Source organism: Mandrillus leucophaeus, unplaced genomic scaffold (assembly GCF_000951045.1).
Source record: "Mandrillus leucophaeus isolate KB7577 unplaced genomic scaffold, Mleu.le_1.0 Scaffold231, whole genome shotgun sequence".
NCBI classification, from domain to species: domain Eukaryota; kingdom Metazoa; phylum Chordata; class Mammalia; order Primates; family Cercopithecidae; genus Mandrillus; species Mandrillus leucophaeus.
The window spans coordinates 1,753,016-1,770,899 of record NW_012102377.1 but is presented as its reverse complement, the minus strand read 5'-3'; the positions used below and the strand labels follow the sequence as shown (position 1 = coordinate 1,770,899).

The 17,884-nt window shown below is 49.5% G+C and overlaps 1 protein-coding gene across 7 annotated transcripts in view; it reads left to right on the top strand.

Moving 5' to 3' along the window:
* Positions 1-16,079, top strand: part of IGF2BP2 (insulin-like growth factor 2 mRNA binding protein 2) — a 203,069-nt gene extending 186,990 nt beyond the window's left edge. For 6 of the 7 annotated variants that reach the window (XM_011981885.1, XM_011981880.1, XM_011981883.1 and 3 more), the window contains 6 exons: positions 1,142-1,210; positions 2,160-2,276; positions 7,439-7,513; positions 10,374-10,505; positions 12,705-12,818; positions 14,241-16,060. In XM_011981885.1, coding sequence (XP_011837275.1) covers positions 1,142-1,210; positions 2,160-2,276; positions 7,439-7,513; positions 10,374-10,505; positions 12,705-12,818; positions 14,241-14,333 — 600 coding nt within the window. In that variant the 3' untranslated portion in view covers positions 14,334-16,060. Of the gene's footprint in view, positions 1-1,141; positions 1,211-2,159; positions 2,277-7,438; positions 7,514-10,373; positions 10,506-12,704; positions 12,819-14,240 lie in introns of all 7 variants that reach the window. The other variant, XM_011981882.1, reaches the window with a different exon arrangement.
* Positions 16,080-17,884: the final 1,805 nt, after the last annotated feature.

The following is a 17,884-nucleotide window of genomic DNA, read 5'->3' as shown; positions in this document are numbered from 1 at the left end:
TCTGTCTCAAAAAAAAAAAAAAAAAAATTAACCAGGCATGGTGGCAGGCGCCTGTAATCCCAGCTACTCGGGAGGCTGAGGCAGGAGAATCACTTGAACCAGGGAGGTGGAAGATGCAGTGAGCCAAGATCATGCCACTTCATTCCAACCTGGGCAAAAGAGTGAAATGCCATCTCAAAAATAAATAAATAAAAGCAGCTAGTTTATAAATTTCTGTTTTCTTAATAGCTCTACTTTTTTTCTGTCCATATCTGCCCTCCTGTTCCCTGCTTCTCTCTCTCCACATTCATTTTCTTTCTCTCCTCTCTCAGTCTCTCTCTTTTTTCTTATGGAGACAGGGCGTTGCTCTGTCACCCAGGCACAGCACCAGTGCAGTGGTGCAATCATAGCTCACTGCAGCCTCAAATTCCCAGGCTCAAGTGATCTTCCCACCTTGGCGTCCTGAGTAGCTGGGACCAGAGTGCACCCTACCACACACAGCTAATTTTTTATTTTTGTTTTTTATAGAGATGGGTCTCTCTATGTTACCCAGGCTAGTCTCAAATTCCTGGACACAAGTGATCCTCCCATTTCAGATTCCCAAAGCTCAGTCTCCTTTTACATTTCTCCCTTCTCAGGATTCTTTCCATTCCTTCTAGAATTCTCTGATGGAGCTGACTGATCTGTCTCCCCAGGAACACATTTGCTTGTTGTGAATAGCTCTTGGGTATTGTCCAGCACACTCTGTTCTTTTTCGTCTACGACTCATCATTCCCCAGAAAGTGGAAGGCCCTGGCCCCGTCTCTCCACCCGAGGGCAGGTTCAAAGAGTGTGTGGGTGCAAGTGTCAGTGGGTGTATGTGTGAGTGCGTTCACACCGCTGGTATGTTCCTAGGAAGCCTCAAACATGACTCAGTTTAGAAATGATGAACATTTAGCCCAGGAGCCACTGCAACCAGGGGACATCTTGCCAAGCATTCAGTGGTCTCAGTGGGAAAGGTGGAGCAGAGATCTGAGACACAGAGGGACAGGTGTGTAGACACGACAGTGGAGCCAGCTGATGCCACAGAGAGCCTGTGTCGCACGTGGGAAATCTTGCCTCCTTGAGGACACTGATGGTCCCTGAGGGCACCCGCCCATTGACTCTTTCTCTCATGCTGCAGACCCACTCCGGATACTTTTCCAGCCTGTACCCCCATCACCAGTTTGGCCCGTTCCCGCATCATCACTCCGTAAGTGCCCCTCAGTTCAGCCGCATCTGCCACTTTTCCTTCTCCTGGGGCTGGGCCCACATGGCCCTTGATGACCAGTGAATGTTCATAGTGCGGGTCCTGTCTCCTGTGGTTCTGGGTCGTCCTGGGAGTGACACACCTCAAAGCATGAGCACGCCAAACTCCCCAGCACCCGAGTGTCCTTGAGGTTTTTCAGAGGCCTGTGCCGTTCCTGTTGCACGGTCCTGTGGATGCTCGCACACCTCACAGGTCGCAGGAGCTGCTGCAGATGGGCAAGCAGGCCAGATGAGGAGGTGCTGTTGGCGCTGAAAAGCAGAGTTTCCAAAGATCTTTGAACAAAGTCTAGCAAATGAGGTGAACGTCATTTGCACAGACCCCATTTGCAAGGAACCCTGGCAGCCTTGCCCAAGAGCCTCTGCCTTTTGTCACAGGGTCCCAGGAGGGATGGTTCACCCCATTTTCCTGGGCAGTCACCATGCAGCCAGGTCAGGGCAGGTTTAGTTGTGAAAATGCTTCTCTGGATACCAGGTGGGTTGGGCAGCTTTCCATTCCCTTCATCAGAATGCCTTGGGGCCGTCTGCAGGCCAGGTATGTTTAATAGCTGTTTTCATTTGTTGGATGAAGACACAGGAGAGATACAGATCACATTTGTATAAGGCAGAAAACCTGTGAACAGACAGCTTTTGGAATCCAACAAATTGAGATGCTCAAGAGGAGAATACCCTTGACTGTCACGAGTGCTGCCTGTGCTCAGGTCCCTTCCTCAGGCTTCACACCTGCAGAGCCGCAGGCCACAGAAAGATCCCGTGCACCATTTTGGCCATTTCCTTGGGTGGCGGGGCCTTCCCACACTGGGGTTCATGGTAAGGCGCTTGGCACCTGTGGAGTGCCTGGAGGAGAGAGCCCAGTTGGAATGATGTCTTCTGTCTTGTCTTTTTTGCCCTCCCAGTATCCAGAGCAGGAGGTTGTGAATCTCTTCATCCCAACCCAGGCTGTGGGCGCCATCATCGGGAAGAAGGGGGCACACATCAAACAACTGGCGAGATTCGCTGGAGCCTCCATCAAGGTGAGGCTGCTCCCAATGGCCCTTGTGGCCCTTTCTACCACCTCCCCTCACCCCACGTCCCTTGTGCCCTCTCAGTCCCAGGCAGTGCCACACCATGCAGAGACAGAATCCCACAGGGATCTAGAACATGTGCCCCAGGACTATCCCCGTCCGCTCTCATCTTTCCTTTTCTTATTCCTTTACTCTTCAACTAACCACTGAATTAGAAAAAAATGTTAGTAGCCAACAACCCAATCCAGTCCTTTTTGTTTTATCATTGTTGTCCTCAAGAAGATAAAGAAAGGATGAGGATTTTCCCAAACTAATGGAAGGGACTGCAGTGAAGTGATAACTTAGCAGGTATCAGTGTACGGTGCTTTAATGAGTCTCCACTTCACAGGCCCTGAACTATGAGAAAATAATATGAATAAAAAACTCTTTAAAAGCAATGATAAAATCATAAACAAAAGCTGAGGATCTAACTGAATAAGCAGCCCAGCCTGAGCAGAGCAGCTCAGGAAAGAAGGTCCTTGACTTATGGAAAGGCTGCAAATGCAGACGTGGCTGCATCTCCAGGCCCACATCCTGCCTCCTTGAGCACAGTGTGGAGAATCATCAGAGAAGCTGAAAGGGGAGGATTATTTGCCCCTGGTCCTGCTCCAAGACCAGCTATCAGCTCTGACTCACGGGCAGAATGCTGAGCACGTCCCAAGCCTCATGAAACATTTTCGGAAACAGAGTTTTTGTTGTTATGCAAAATAATTTGCTACCATGGGACAACCCAGAATTCCAAATGAGAAGTCTCATGACTTGGAGAGAAAGAATGCTTACACTTTCTCCTCAGGAAGAGCTGGAATTTCTCCCACAGCAAGTGTGCTAGAGAAAAAACAAAAAATATTCTGAGTAGTACAGAACAAGGGTTGCACTGAGACCATCAGAGAATTTCATTTTGGTGAATCATTTTCCCTCTCAGGCCTCATTTATCTCATCTGCAGAGTGGACAGACAGGATGAGAGCCCTGAGGTGTGGGGGCCCTTGTGCCCAGCAGGCCTGCTGCAGGTGAGATGCCAGCCTAGGCAGATAGGCAGGTGCTGGCCTGACCCCTGAGGGTAGGCGGAGTAAAGTGTGGAAAACGCCCCCAGCTGGCTGCAGCCCTTGGGCCTTGCCCAGCTTTCAGTCCTGCAATCTGAGATGCCGGCAGGAGAAGGGACCATTTCAACTAAAAGGGACTTGAGGGACCATCTCATCAAATCCCCCTCTTGTTCAGCAGAGAAAAATGAGGCTCAGATCGTGCTGGGACGTGGGCAAGGCACACATGTGGCAGGGCTGGCTCTGAGATAGAAATTCTGCTGACTTCTGGGATATCCAGCACCTCCTGGGGCTCACCACCACAGGACCTCTTCATTTACTATTGCCCATGAGGAACTGGGGCCTAGGGAGTTTTCACTGACTTGTCCAAAGCCACAAAGCTGAAGAATATGAGAGCCAAGATTTGCCCAGGTTATTCTGTTTCTGGTCCAGTGTGTTTTTCCACCATAGCAACCTAACTGCGATGCCAGAGTAATTCCCAGCAGGGCCTCTAGGAAAATAAGAGGGAGATCAGTCCCATGGGCTGCATCCCACAGTCCCAGGTCCCAGCAAGGTCGAGTGGTGATGCGTCACTGTGCTTCTGGCCTCTGTGATGGGCAAAGACAGCGGTGTTGCATCAGGAGGACAGAATGGGCTCTACAGCTTAGGAAGGTCTAGATAGTGTTTTTTATGCTGGGCTAACAGTCTTCTCCAGCAACCTTCTACTTCCCCAGCTCCTGCCTCTCTCCATAGCATAAACCAGGGAGGCCAAGTATTTGCAAAGGAAATTTCCAAATTTTTAAAATCAATCAGCCGGGCATGGTGACTTATGCCTGTAATCCCAGCACTTTGGGAGGCTGAGGCAGGTGGATCACCTGAGGTCAGGAGTTGGAGACCAACCTGGGCAATATGGTGAAACCCCATCTCTATAAAAATACAAAAATTAGCCATGCGTGATAGCGGGTGCCTGTAATCCCAGCTACTCGGGAGACTGAGGCAGGAGAATCACTTGAACCTGGGAGGTGGAGGTTGCAGTGAGCTGAGATCATGCCATTGCACTCCAGCCTTGGTGACAGAGCAAGACTCTGTCTCATGAAAATAAAAATTTAAAAATCTGTTTTTTGCTAGATTCCCTTTGTCTCAACAGGTCCCTGAAAACATCTGTCTCTAAAGCAAGATGGATGATCTCACTAACTCCAGAGATTCTCCCACCCCTAGTTTCTACTGGGCCAGTCTTTGGGGGCCACAGTGAGGGGCACATTTGATGCTGCTGGGCGGGGAGAGAGCCTTACACTCATCCATGGGAGCAGAGTGCCCAGAGGAGGTGGACTGAGCTAAGATCTGGGTGATGCACTCCAAGAGATGCTTTGGTTGCAGGTGAGAGCTGAGCTCACATCACCTGCCTTTCCTGTAGAACAGGCTTCCAAATGCTGCACAAAATTAATTCAGCCAGTGACATCTAATTCCAGATCCTTGCTCCAGCCCTGCTTACCCTGGGATCTTGGCAGTTATCTCTGCGGCCCATTTGCTTCAGTCATAAGATGGGGTCCTCATTCCTGCCCCTTCAGAGGGAGCGTGCCCATAGACTGACATTCAAAAACTGCAGAAGTGCACAAGTGCACAGGTAGCACAAGCAGAAGTGCATAAGTAGCCCTCCAACTTCTGGTCTAGGCTGGAGAATCTGAGCAAAGCAGCCACAAGTCACTAGGAAGTGGACGGTGATGACAGAACTGATTTGGTCAGTGTGAATCATGAATCAGCCATTCACCCTTCTTGGTTTGGGTGGTGGTAGGAGCTGGGAACCACACAGCCATGATCCACTCTGTCTTATTTACTCTGAGGTAAGGACCAGGTTTAATGCCAGGTATGGATCTCAAAGTAGAGTCAAGGGATCCTGCCGGAAGTCTCAATGGCCAGGCTCTGTGTGATCTACCAGAGGGTGTCAGACCCCTCGACACACTCAGATCTGTATTTTTTGGCTGAGGCCCTGCCAAGAAATGGCTGCCCACAGCAAAGGAAGTCCCTCAAGAAGCTCAGCTGTTGGTCACCCGAGTCTCACGTTTATCTTCATGCCACCAAGGAGTCAAGGCCAGAGAACTCTTTGCAGATCCCATGAAGGGGTCCCTGCTTCCCGAGTGGGACGGGTCTGAGCATGTCTTGGCTGTGTACTCACAATAAAGCTGGAGCAGCCGCCCTGGACCCTGAGGCCCATGGATGGATCTGGCTTATAGGACACACTGAGAGGAAACAAAATTGAACCCTCTGGCGCTGGAGGTCTTCCTGGAGGAGCCCAAGTGACACAGTGGTCCAGAGGTGATCTGCACACAAATGCAGCACCGAGAGTGAATCCCGTTTCACTCAACAGATCTTTCTCGAGACCTAGTCTCAGGAATGGCGCCTCCCTTGAACCGCTACTTGGGTTTTGCCTGAGAACATGATGACCCTGTCATTGACCATGTTTCTTGTTTCGTATTTGATCTTAGCTTAGAACTGCATCTGCGGCCAACCTGGGGCAGGTGTGGAGGACCTTAGGAGATGTGTGTTCTGACCTCAGTCTGGGCTCATCTTTACGTTCCTAAATGCCTGGTGTGCACTCATTTTCCTTTTTTTTTTTTTTTTTTTTTTAAGATGGAGTCTCTCTCTGTCACCCAGGCCGGAGTGCAGTGGTTTGATCTCGGCTCATTGCAACCTCCACCTCCTGGGTTCAAGTGATTCTCCTGCCTCAGCCTCTCAAGTAGCTGGGAATACAGGTGTTTGCCACCACACCTGGCTAATTTTTGTATTTTTAGTAGAGACGGGGTTTCACCATGTTGGCCAGGCTGGTCTCGAACTCCTGACCCCAGGTGATCTGTCCGTCTCCGCCTCCCATAGTGCTGGGATTACAGGTGTGAGCAACTGTACGCCTGGCCTCATTTTACTTTGAATGACGAAATGTGTGGCTTTTGCTACAATGTGTTAATAAGTTTTGATTTTGTATTCATTTTTAGCTAAAGTTTTTTGGAATACAACAGGCTATGCAGAAACAAATATGTAACAAGGATCTCTCTAACAAAAATGCCTGTTCAGCCCACGGTTTGAGTAGTGTGGCAAGAGAACCTGAGCTCACAGAAACTAAGAGAAGGAGGCTGGGCGCAGTGGCTCACACCTGTAATCCCAGCCCTTTGGAAGGCCCAGGTGGGCGGATCACTTGAGGTCACTTGAGCTCTTCTTTGGAGGACTTTGAGACCAGCCTGGCCAACATGGTGAAACCCCATCTCTACTAAAAATACAAAAATTAGCTGGGTGTGGTGGCGGATACCTGTAGTCCCAGCTACTTGGGAGACTGAGGCAGGAGACTCGCTTGAACCTGGGAGGTGGAGGTTGTAGTGAGCTGAGATCACGCCACTGCACTCCAGCCTGGGCGGTAGAGTGAGACTCAGTTTCAAAAAAAAAAAAAAGAGATTTGGAGCTTGCCGGGCCCAGCCCCCATGTTTCACAGATGAGGGAATGGAGGCACAGCAAGGGGAGGGATTTGCAGGATTTGCAGAACCAAGACTGGAACCAACGTGCCCCCATTTCTGCTCTGCTGCTGTTTTACTTATGACCCATTTGCCGTGGAGGAAGCAGTCCTGACCACACATACGCTAACTCAATTGTCACTTGCAGCTGACTACCCCCGCGAGCTGAGAATTAGAACCAGAGATACCTTTGCTGCAAGCTCGACTCCAATTTAACACCTTGGTGGACCTGCCCTTCCTTCCCTTTGGGCCCTAGGTGGGTTGGCAGAGCCTATACGTCCCTCTTCCTAGAGCTTTTGACTCCCTGGTTATTTCCTAAAACTTGACTCTGTGAGAGGAGGCCCGTCACAGTTGGTGCTCGGGGCAGGGACAGGCAGTAACTACGGGCCTGTGTCTGACTCTCCCTGGGTGGCCAAAAACCCAAATTTGATACTGGGCATTACAGTCATGACTTCCTAAGACCAGGGTGGAGGCAGCATGGCATCAGACAGAGCCAGGGGTAACGGCAGAAGCAAGACCCAATTTCTCCTGTCGGTGTGCTTGCCGTCCACTTAGACTTGAAAGAGGGGCTAGGGAATGCAGCCAAGCATCAGCGTTTTCCTCTCCTGTGAACCACAGATCGCCCCTGCAGAAGGCCCAGACGTCAGCGAAAGGATGGTCATCATCACCGGGCCGCCAGAAGCCCAGTTCAAGGTTAGTGCCAAGGGCCACCTCAGCCCTGCAGGCTCTGGGCACAGAGCAGCCACCTCAAAGGCACATTCAAGGCTCTTCTTTGGAGGCCCAGCCTCCATTTTCCTCCCTGCTACTGCCCACTGGGCTCAGGCTCACCCTGTCGTCCCCACCTCCATCCTGGCTGTTCCTTCTGCACATTTGCCCTCTGCTGGGAAGCCCTCTTCCCCTTCCCTCCTGTGGAAAAGTCGATCATCTGTCGGTGCCCAGTTCGAGTGGTACCTCCTCTGGCACCTCTCATCTCTTAGCCCTGGTTCTGAGGATGGATGTCTCCGGCTCATTTAGTCATTTCTACCCTTCAAGCCACAGAGGACTAACAGGTGTAAGGGGAAATAGCATGGTTTGTTGGAAGTTCTTTGGTGAGGTGTGTTTTACTTTGTTTTGTTTTTGCCTTTTTTTCTTCCCTAGGAAAATTATAACTTGAGCTTTCTAAAAGTGAGAAACATGTATTTATTTATAAAAGTACAATCCTTATCATTAAAAATATTTAAACTTTAGCTGAGCAGAGGAAATTCACACATGTGGAACTGCTCAAAAGCAATAGCCTCGGCCAGGGGCAGCAGGTGGTGGCATCCTCCTGTAGTTCCAGCTACTCGGGAAGCAGAGGCAGGAGGATCCCTTGAGCCCAGGAGTTTGAGAACAGCCTGGGCAATATAGCAAGACCTCATCTCTAATGAAAAGAAAAAGATAACAAAAAACAGTAACGCTTCAACTCAATATTGGACAACATGTGGAATATCCATTTAACAGAATATTATTTAGCCATAGAAAGGAATGAAGTACTGATGCATGGTGCAACATGGGTGACCATCACACGAAGTAAAAGAAATCAGACAGCAAAAGCCCTATATAGGCCAGGTGTGGAGGCTCATTCCTGTAATCCCAACACTTTAGGAGGCCAAGGCAGGAGGACTACTTGAGCCCAGGAGTTTGAGGCCAGCCTGGGCAACACAGCGAGACCCCCATCTCTACAAAAAAAATTTTAAAGTAGCTGGGTGTGGTAGCATATACCTGTAGTCCCAGCCTACTTGGGAGGCTGAGGCAGGAGGATCACTTGAACTCAGAAGGTCAAGGCTGCAGTGAGCTGTGATCATGCCATTGCACTCTAGCCTGGGTGACAGAGCAAGACTGTCTCAAAATAAATAAAGGCCATGTATGAAATGATTTCGTTTATATGAAATGTCCAGAATAGGCCAGTCCATAGAGACAGAAAGTAGATTGGCAGTTGCCAGAGAATAGGAGTTGGAACTAACTGCTAATAGGTATGAAGTTTTTATCTGGGGGAATGGTATGGAAATGTTCTGAGTAGATAATGGTAGTGATTGCACAACATACCACTGAAATGGATACTTTGTTTTTTAGTTTTTATTTTATTTTATTTTATTTATTTATTTTGTCGCCCAGGCTGGAGTGCAGTGGCCAGATCTCAGCTCACTGCAAGCTCCGCCTCCCGGGTTCGCGCAATTCTCCTGCCTCAGCCTCCCGAGCAGCTGGGACTACAGGCGCCCGCCACCTCGCCCGGCTTATTTTTTTGTATTTTTAGTAGAGACGGGGTTTCACCGTGTTAGCTAGGATGGTCTTGATCTGACCTCGTGATCCACCCGTCTCGGCCTCCCAAAGTGCTGGGATTACAGGCTTGAGCCACCGCGCCCGGCAGTTTTTATTTTTTGAGACGGAGTCTCCCTCTGTCACCCAGGCTGGAGTGCAGTGGTGGCATCTCGACTCACTGCAACCTCCATCACTCGGGTTCAAGTGATTATCGTCCCTCAGCCTCCCAAGTAGCTGGAATTACAAGCGCATGCCCACACACCTGGTTAATTTTTGTATTTTTAGTAGAGATGGGTTTTCACCATGATGACCAGGCTAGTCTTGAACTCCTGGCCTCAAGCAGTCTGCCCACCTCGGCCTCCCAAAGTGCTGGGATTAGAGGTGTGAGCCACCATGCCTGGACTGAAGTGTATACTTTAAAATGGTGACTTTCAGATTATGTAAGTTATATCTCAGTATTTTAAGTAAAGAAAAAAAAAAAAAGAACATTGTAAGCTGTGGTTCTTTTTCATTTAAAAAAAAAAAAGAAAAAGAAAATAGGTTCTTGGCTCCTCTACCTTTGGAGTTAGACATCAAAAAGAAAGATCATGTTGAATGTAGTGACTCACACCTGTAATCCCAGCATTTTGGGAGGCCAAGGTGGGAGGATCACTTGAGGCCATGAGTTCAAGACCAACCTGGGCAACATAGTGAGACCTCCTCTCTAAAAGAAAATGAAAACATGAACTGTGATCATGCCACTGTACTCCAGCCTGGGCACACAGCAAGACCCTGTTCTCCATCAAAAAAATTTTTTAATTTAAAAAAAGCAACATCAGGCTCCTCAAATCCCATTACCATCACCATCACCTCCATCCTTTACTAACCAGGGCTATGACCCTGTGGTGATGGGAGTTAAGAATCCCCTGAACAAATTCAGTCAATCAAGCAAACATTTATAGATGATAATATGGAAATAAGACAGAGTTCCATTCCCTCACCCATCCCCTTAGCCCTGACACACAGAAAGCTTCCTAGAGGAGGCAGTCTTCTGCAGACCACCAAAACATGAATGCCCATGCACATTTTTCAAAGTGCAGCCATCGGACGTGGCGGGAGCAGCGCCCCCCGGGTCTGTGAGAGAGCAGAGGCTGGGGCGCACAGCTTCCTGTGTGTCCCAGGGAGTGTGGGAATGGGACTGACCCGTTGTCTGGACTCTCCAGTGCCCTTCGCAGCACTGAGGAAGTGGCCTGCTGCTGGCTGACTGAGAGTCATTAGTCATGTCTTGCTCTCTCAGGCCCAGGGACGGATCTTTGGGAAACTGAAAGAGGAAAACTTCTTTAACCCCAAAGAAGAAGTGAAGCTGGAAGCCCATATCAGAGTGCCCTCTTCCACAGCTGGCCGGGTGATTGGCAAAGGTGGCAAGACCGTAAGTGTGCTCCGCTTCATCACCTGGGCCGGATTCCCCGCTCTGGCCTTGCCCGAGTTCCCTCAGTCTCCCATTTGGTGCCTTCTTTCCCAATGTACAGTCAGGGTCTTTGGCAGACAAACTCAGGCTCTCCTGGCATCTGAGCCCTTTGAGGCATGAGGATCCCAAGAACAAAAATGTCATCAGCTTCACTCCACAACTTAGGGCCCCCAGTCCATGGTGCTATAAGCCCAGCACCAAAAACACCACGTTCCTGTGCCCAATAATACCCATCTTGACTCCAGGGTAAATGAAGGTCTCCACTCCCCGAAAACAGAAAGGCTGTCTTCTGTCCCCTTCTTTATACTCACACGTAGCAGCCATTAAATAGGAAAGGGGGGAGTCCCACCGAGAGAGATGCTAACCCGCTTGGCAGACCACCCCTTCCCTGGATTTCACTCAGGCCTGTGCCCTGCACTCTCTCCTGACTCTCAGCCCTCCTGACAGATGCCCCCAGTCCCTAACTCTCCCTCCACAGGCTCCAGCTTCTGGCTGTTTCCCAAACATGGCTGTAGGGGAGCTAGTTTAGCAGTAGGATGGTGGGCAAGGAGGAAATCGTTTTTTAAAAGATCATCTACATTTTCTACCAGAAGGTGGCAGTAACAAACGCAGTGTAGTTTGAAAAGTGCCAGAGCATTAACTCTGAAGCTTGTGGGAATGAGCAGGTGGTCTGTAGACCCAGGTATGTTCTGGAATGTGACTTACCTGGGTGGGGAGATGAACACTGGGAAGTTCCAGTAGAACCTAGTGCAGGCTGCCTGGCAAAGTAGCAGTGTTGGGTGGCAGGAACTTGCAGGGGGCTCTTGAGTCCTGAGTATATACGTATATATATGTATATGTGTGTTATTTGCTGTTTTTGTAAAGCTTTTTTTTTTTTTTTGAGACAGAGTTTCGCTCTTGTCACCCAGGCTGGAGTGCAGTGGCGCTATCTCTGCTCACTGCAACCTCCACCTCCCTGGTTCAAGTGATTCTCCTGCCTCGGCCTCCCCAGTAGCTGGGACTGCAGGCACTCGCCACCACGCCTAGCTAATGTTTTATATTTTTAGTATAGATGGGGTTTCACCATTTTGGTCAGGTCAGGTTGGTCTCAAACTCCTGACCTCAGGTGATCCCCCCACCTCAGCCTCCCAAAGTGCTGGGATTACAGGCATGAGCCACTGCACCCAGCTGTAAAGCTCTTTACATAGAAACTCTTAAAAGGAATTCAAAACCAAGTTCTAGATATAATGAGTCAGCTTTATACGAAAGAATGAAGCAGTGTGGAATCAGAAGATTCCCTGTCTCCAGAATGCAGTCGGCCTTCCAGGGCACACACTGCGCTTTAGGTGGAGCTGGAATGTAGGAGGCAAAAGAAAGACGGATCAGCAGGGAGTAGAATCCCGAGCCCCTGGGTGTCCTGTTTGGCTATTTCAGAACCAGTCACTGAATTCTCTGCATCCTCTAGACTGTCAGGTTTCCCCTAAAGCACATGCTGAACCATCCTGTGAGCTCGGCATCAGGCCAGAGGGCCAGAGGATGGGGTCCAAGCCCTCAGGAAGCGTGCAGTCCTGATGGGAAGCAGGCCCAGTGAGGCAGCGGGGAGGAGAAACAATGCAGGCAGTGGTTGGAGACACAAGAAGCTCAGCATGGGCTGGAGGCTTTGTGGAGGTGGGCCTGGGGTGGGATCCAGTGGCTGGGAGAGAGGACAACAATCCAAGGGTAGGAACACATGAGCAAGACTGTGTTCATGGGAGGAGTGAAAACGAGGAGGAGGGAACAGCAGGGCTGATTCGCAGGGACAGTTAACCAAGAGGAGGTTTGGGCTGGTGGTCAGCACCCAGGAGAGCATGTCCAGGAGTAATGATCTTACGGGGTAGGGATGGGGAGTGCGGGTTATGGGAAAGCCTGGGGTCTCTGTGAGCATGGGCAGGCCTGCACTGATGGGAACTCCAGAAGAAGAGAACTTTGTCTCAGAAGCAGCCCCAGGAGTCCGTGGCTGGACTCCCTCTCCCTGTCACTGAGCCTGGCAGGGCCCAACCAACATGGCCCCATGTGCCCAGGGGCAGAGGAGCCCCCAGAGGTGTCCTCCTTCCCCTACTCCACCTCTTCCACTCCGTCCTGAGCCCACCATGCTGACGGGCAGGGAACCTATCCAACCCATTGCCTTTTCTCCCTTCACAGGTGAATGAACTGCAGAACTTAACCAGTGCGGAAGTCATCGTGCCTCGTGACCAAACGCCAGATGAAAATGAGGAAGTGATCGTCAGAATTATCGGGCACTTCTTTGCTAGCCAGGTACTGTGCTGTGAGGGCCCCGTCTCTCCTGCAAGTCTCTTTTCAGTTCTCTGCTAAGCTACTCATGGCCTGTCAGGTGGCCACAGCCCTGAGCACCAATCCCTGCCAAGATGGAACCTCTCCCTGGTTCTTCCTGGCTCTTCAGGGATGGCCCCCAGGGCAGGGATGTTGTTTCACACTTCTCTCCACTGTCATCCCCAAGGTATGTATGCCAGGAGCTTGAGGGAGAGTGGAGAGTTAAGCCCTTAAGCAAAGCCAAGCAGGTTCCAAGCCCCCTGCAGTGCTTAAGGGCATGGTCTCAGCTTCCCTCACCCTCTCTCCTCAGGCCCCAGTGCCAGCCTCCCCGCTGGGAGCCAGGCAAGCCCACCCTCTGGATTCCTCCCCCAAAGCCTGAACACTTACTGTGAAAGGCTGTATGCTCATGGCAAGAGAGCCTCGTTTCTCATCTCTCTCTCCTCCTCTTCCGTCTCACCGCAACCCACCCTGTCAAAATACTGCACCTCCACACAGCTGCTTCTCTTTCACTGGGAAAGGCCAGCACCTGGCCACTTTCTCTTTGGTGCTTTTGTAAACTGAGTTTTGGAAGACAGCATTCCTGCTCTTTGTCCTGAATTAGTGAAGACAAACAGTGTACTTGGTGTAAGCAGACACTGAAGGTTTGTCTAAGCTGTCAGCCTGCTCTCCCAATGCCTGTGCCTGTGCCAAGAGACCTGATGGTCCAGGAAAGGGCACCTGCCACACTGTGGTTCCCCTGCCACCCACACACACACACCCCCAGTGCCCTTCAAAATTCTCACTTGGGTCTTCTGCAGTCAGAGTCCCTGGCCACGCCCCTTGTCTGCTGTCTCCCCGCTCGGCTCAGCTCCTCAGTGACCTGGGAATGTGTCTGAACAGCCAGTTCCTACAGGAGTTCAGTCTGCCAGGGAGCTGCCTGCAGGCACAGTGCTGGGCTGGGTGAGGGGACAGGTGGGGGTTCATGTGTGTGCTCCAGCTGTTCAGGGTAGAGCATCTGGGCTCAGTTCCTCCCTCCCTCCCCTGTCCATCACACTCATGCCCTTCTAGCCACTGTAGAACGGGGGTAGGACCAGCATGGGAGCCCAAGTGTAGCATCTGACTCTGCACAGCCCCCTGTTGCCGGCTGCCTGCTTCTGCTTCCTGGCCTGTCCATCCAGCAGTGAACAGGAGGCTGCCGAAGTCCCATCCCCTTACCCTGGACCTTGGGGTGGGAGTTGGTGGGGGGCCTCTGCCACTTACTTCGCGGCAGAAAAGGGCCCGGAGTAAGGTGCGGGGGTGGGTAGGTGACGCTTGTCTGAGCATTCCACCCTTCTTCCCTAAGCCCCAGAGCCTCCCCTGCCGTTTGTCCTCAGAACTGGGTTCCTTTTTTCCCCTGTCCCTTCCTCTCCCTTCTCTCCCTTGCTGCAGACTGCACAGCGCAAGATCAGGGAAATTGTACAACAGGTGAAGCAGCAGGAGCAGAAATACCCTCAGGGAGTCGCCTCACAGCGCAGCAAGTGAGGCTCCCACAGGCACCAGCAAAACAACGGATGAATGTAGCCCTTCCAACACCTGACAGAATGAGACCAAACACAGCCAGCCAGATCGGGAGCAAACCAAAGACCATCTGAGGAATGAGAAGTCTGCGGAGGCGGCCAGGGACTCTGCAGAGGCCCCGAGAATCCCAGGGGCCGAGGAGGGGTGGGGAAGGTCAGCCAGGTTTGCCAGAACCACCGGGCCGCCTCCTGCCCCGCAGGGCTTCTGCAGGCTTCACCATCCACTTCACCATCCACTCGGATCTCTCCTTAACTCCCACGACGCTATCCCTTTTAGTTGAACTAACATAGGTGAACGTGTTCAAAGCCAAGCAAAATGCACACCCTTTTTTTGTGGCAAATCGTCTCTGTACATGTGTGTACATATTAGAAGGGGAAGATGTTAAGATATGTGGCCTGTGGGTTACACAGGGTGCCTGCAGCGGTAATATATTTTAGAAATAATATATCAGATAACTCAACTAACTCCAATTCTTAATCAATTATTAATTTTTTTTCTTTTTAAAGAGAAAGCAGGCTTTTCTAGACTTTAAAGAATAAAGTCTTTCTTTGGGAGGTCTCACGGTGTAAAGAAGAGCTTTGAGGCCACCCACACGAAATTCACCCAGAGGGAAATCCCGTCGGAAGGACACTCACGCAGTTCTGGATCACCTGTGTATGTCAACAGAAGGGATACCGTCTCCTTGAAGAGGAAACTCTGTCACTCCTCATGCCTGTCTAGCTCATACACCCATTTCTCTTTGCTTCACAGGTTTTAAACTGGTTTTTTGCATACTGCTATATAATTCTCTGTCTCTCTCTGTTTATCTCTCCCCTCCCTCCCCTCCCCTTCTTCTCCATCTCCATTCTTTTGAATTCCCTCATCCCTCCATCTCAATCCCGTATCTATGCACCCCCCCTACCCAGGCAAAGCAGTGCTCTGAGTATCACATCACACAAAAGGAACAAAAGCGAAACACACAAACCAGCCTCAGCTTACACTTGGTTACTCAAAAGAACAAGAGTCAATGGTACTTGTCCTAGCGTTTTGGAAGAGGAAAACAGGAACCCATCAAACCAACCAGTCAACCAAACAAAGAAAAAATTCCACAATGAAAGAATGTATTTTGTCTTTTTGCATTTTGGTGTATAAGCCATCAATATTCAGCAAAATGATTTCTTTCTTAAAAAAAAAAAATGTGGAGGAAAGTAGAAATTTACCAAGGTTGTTGGCCCAGGGCGTTAAATTTACAGATTTTTTTAACGAGAAAAACACACAGAAAAAGCTACCTCAGGTGTTTTTTACCTCAGCACCTTGCTCTTGTGTTTCCCTTAGAGATTTTGTAAAACTGATAGTTGGAGCATTTTTTTATTTTTTTAATAAAAATGAGTTGGAAAAAAAAATAAGATATCAACTGCCAGCCTGGAGAAGGTGACAGTGCAAGTGTGCAACAGCTGTTCTGAATTGTCTTCCGCTAGCCAAGAACCTATATGGCCTTCTTTTGGACAAACCTTGAAAATGTTTATTTAAAAAAAAAAAAGATGACAAAGAAAAACAGAGAGAGAGAATATTGGAGATGTCCTGAATTTTCATAGGGTACGCGCCATTAGGGCTTTTGCGCTAAAGGATGAACATGTACTGGTTTATGTGGACAAGCCATTATACCACCAGACTGCAATGCCAGTTTCCTCTACTGCAAACAGTGTTCTGTGACAAAAAAAAAAAAAAAAAGAAAAAAAAAAGAAAAAAAAAGAAATATATCCAGCTAACAAGATCCTGGTGTCTTGGTGTTTTATTTTACTAAGTAAGCATTGCCTCATCCCAGGTGTCAGCTGAGTCCTAACTGAGGGACCTGGGGAGGCAGGCGGCGAATATGACCAGGATCTGCACAGCTACTCTGAGAAAGCTGGTTTTTCCCAGGAAAGTCTTTGGGAGAAGCTAAACTAGATCAGTGGTCAAAGTGTAGTTCCCAGACCAGCAGCATCAGCTATCACCTGGGAACTTGTTAGAAATGTAGATTCTTGGGGTCCACCTTGAATCAGAAATCCTGGGGGTGAGGCCCAGCAACCTTTTCAGCAAGGCTTCTGGGTGATTGCTGTGTGCACTGAAGTTTCAGAACCCCGGGGCTAGAGGGATGGATCGACTGCATGTCAAGCTAGGGAAGACCAGTCTATCCTTAAGGAACTTCAAGCTTGGCCAGGCAAAGCTGCTTTCTAAGTGGAGGAAAGGGGGAGGATAATATGCCCAGCAGTTCTGGGAAGAGGCACTTCAGGCCTCCATGGGAAGCTCACTTTTAAGTGCAGGCATACCTCAGGGACGTTGCAGGTTCAGTTCCAGACCACCACAGTAAAGCGAACTTGGCAATAAAATGGGTCATACACATGTTTTAGTGTCCTACAGCATGTGAGTTATGTTTACACTATATTAAGTGTGCAATAGCATTATTTCTAAAACTGTACATTTTTTGTGTTTTTTTTTATTTTTGAGACAGTCTCGCTCTGTCACCCAGGCTGGAGTGCAGTGGCGCGAGCTCGGTTCACTGCCGCCTCTGCCTCCCGGGTTCAAGCGATTGTCCTGCCTCAGCCTCCCCAGTAGCTGTGACTACAGGCATGTGCCACCACACCTGGCCAACTTTCTGTATTTTTAGTAGAGATGGGGCTTCACCGTGTTAACCAGGACAGTCTTGTGATCTGCTTGCCTTGGCCTCCCAAAGTGCTGGGATTACAGGCGTGAGCCACCGCGTCAGGCCCGACGGTGTACATATCTTAATTAAAAATACTTTATTGCTAAAAATGCTAATGATCATCTGAGCCTTAGGCAAGTCGTACTCTTTTGGGTTGTGAAGAGTTTTGCCTCAATGTTGATGGCTGCCGACCGATGAGGGTGGTGGTTGCTGAAGGTACAGGTGGCTGTGGCAGTTTCTTCAAATAAGACAATGAAGTTGGGGGCATCGATTGACTCTTCCTTCCACAAAATATTTCTCTGTAGCATGCAATGCTGTTTGACGTAGTGCTTTATCCACAGAACTTCTCCCAAAATTGGAGTCGGTTCTCTCAAACCCTGCCGCTGCTTCATCAGCTTAGTTTATGTAATAATCTAAAGCCTTTGTTGTCCTTCCAACAATGTTCACAGCATCTTCACCAGGAGTAGATTCCATCTCAAGAAACCACTTTCTTTGCTCATCCATAAGAAGCAACTCCACCCATCTGTTCAAGTTTGATTATGAGATTGTATAATTCAGTCACATCTTCAGGCTCCACTTCTAGTTCTCTTGCTGTTTCCACCACATCTGCAGTTACTTCCTCCACTGAAGTCTTGAACCCTCAATGTCATCCATGGGGTTGGAATCAACTTCTTCCAAACTCCTGTTAAAGTTGGTATTTTTACTTCCTTCCATGAATCACAAATGTTCTTAATGACATCGAGAATGGTGAATCCTTTCCAGCTTTTCAATTTACTTTGCCCAGATTCATCAGAATCATCATCATCTATGGCAGCTATAGCCTTATGAAATGTACTTTTTTTTTTTTTTTTTT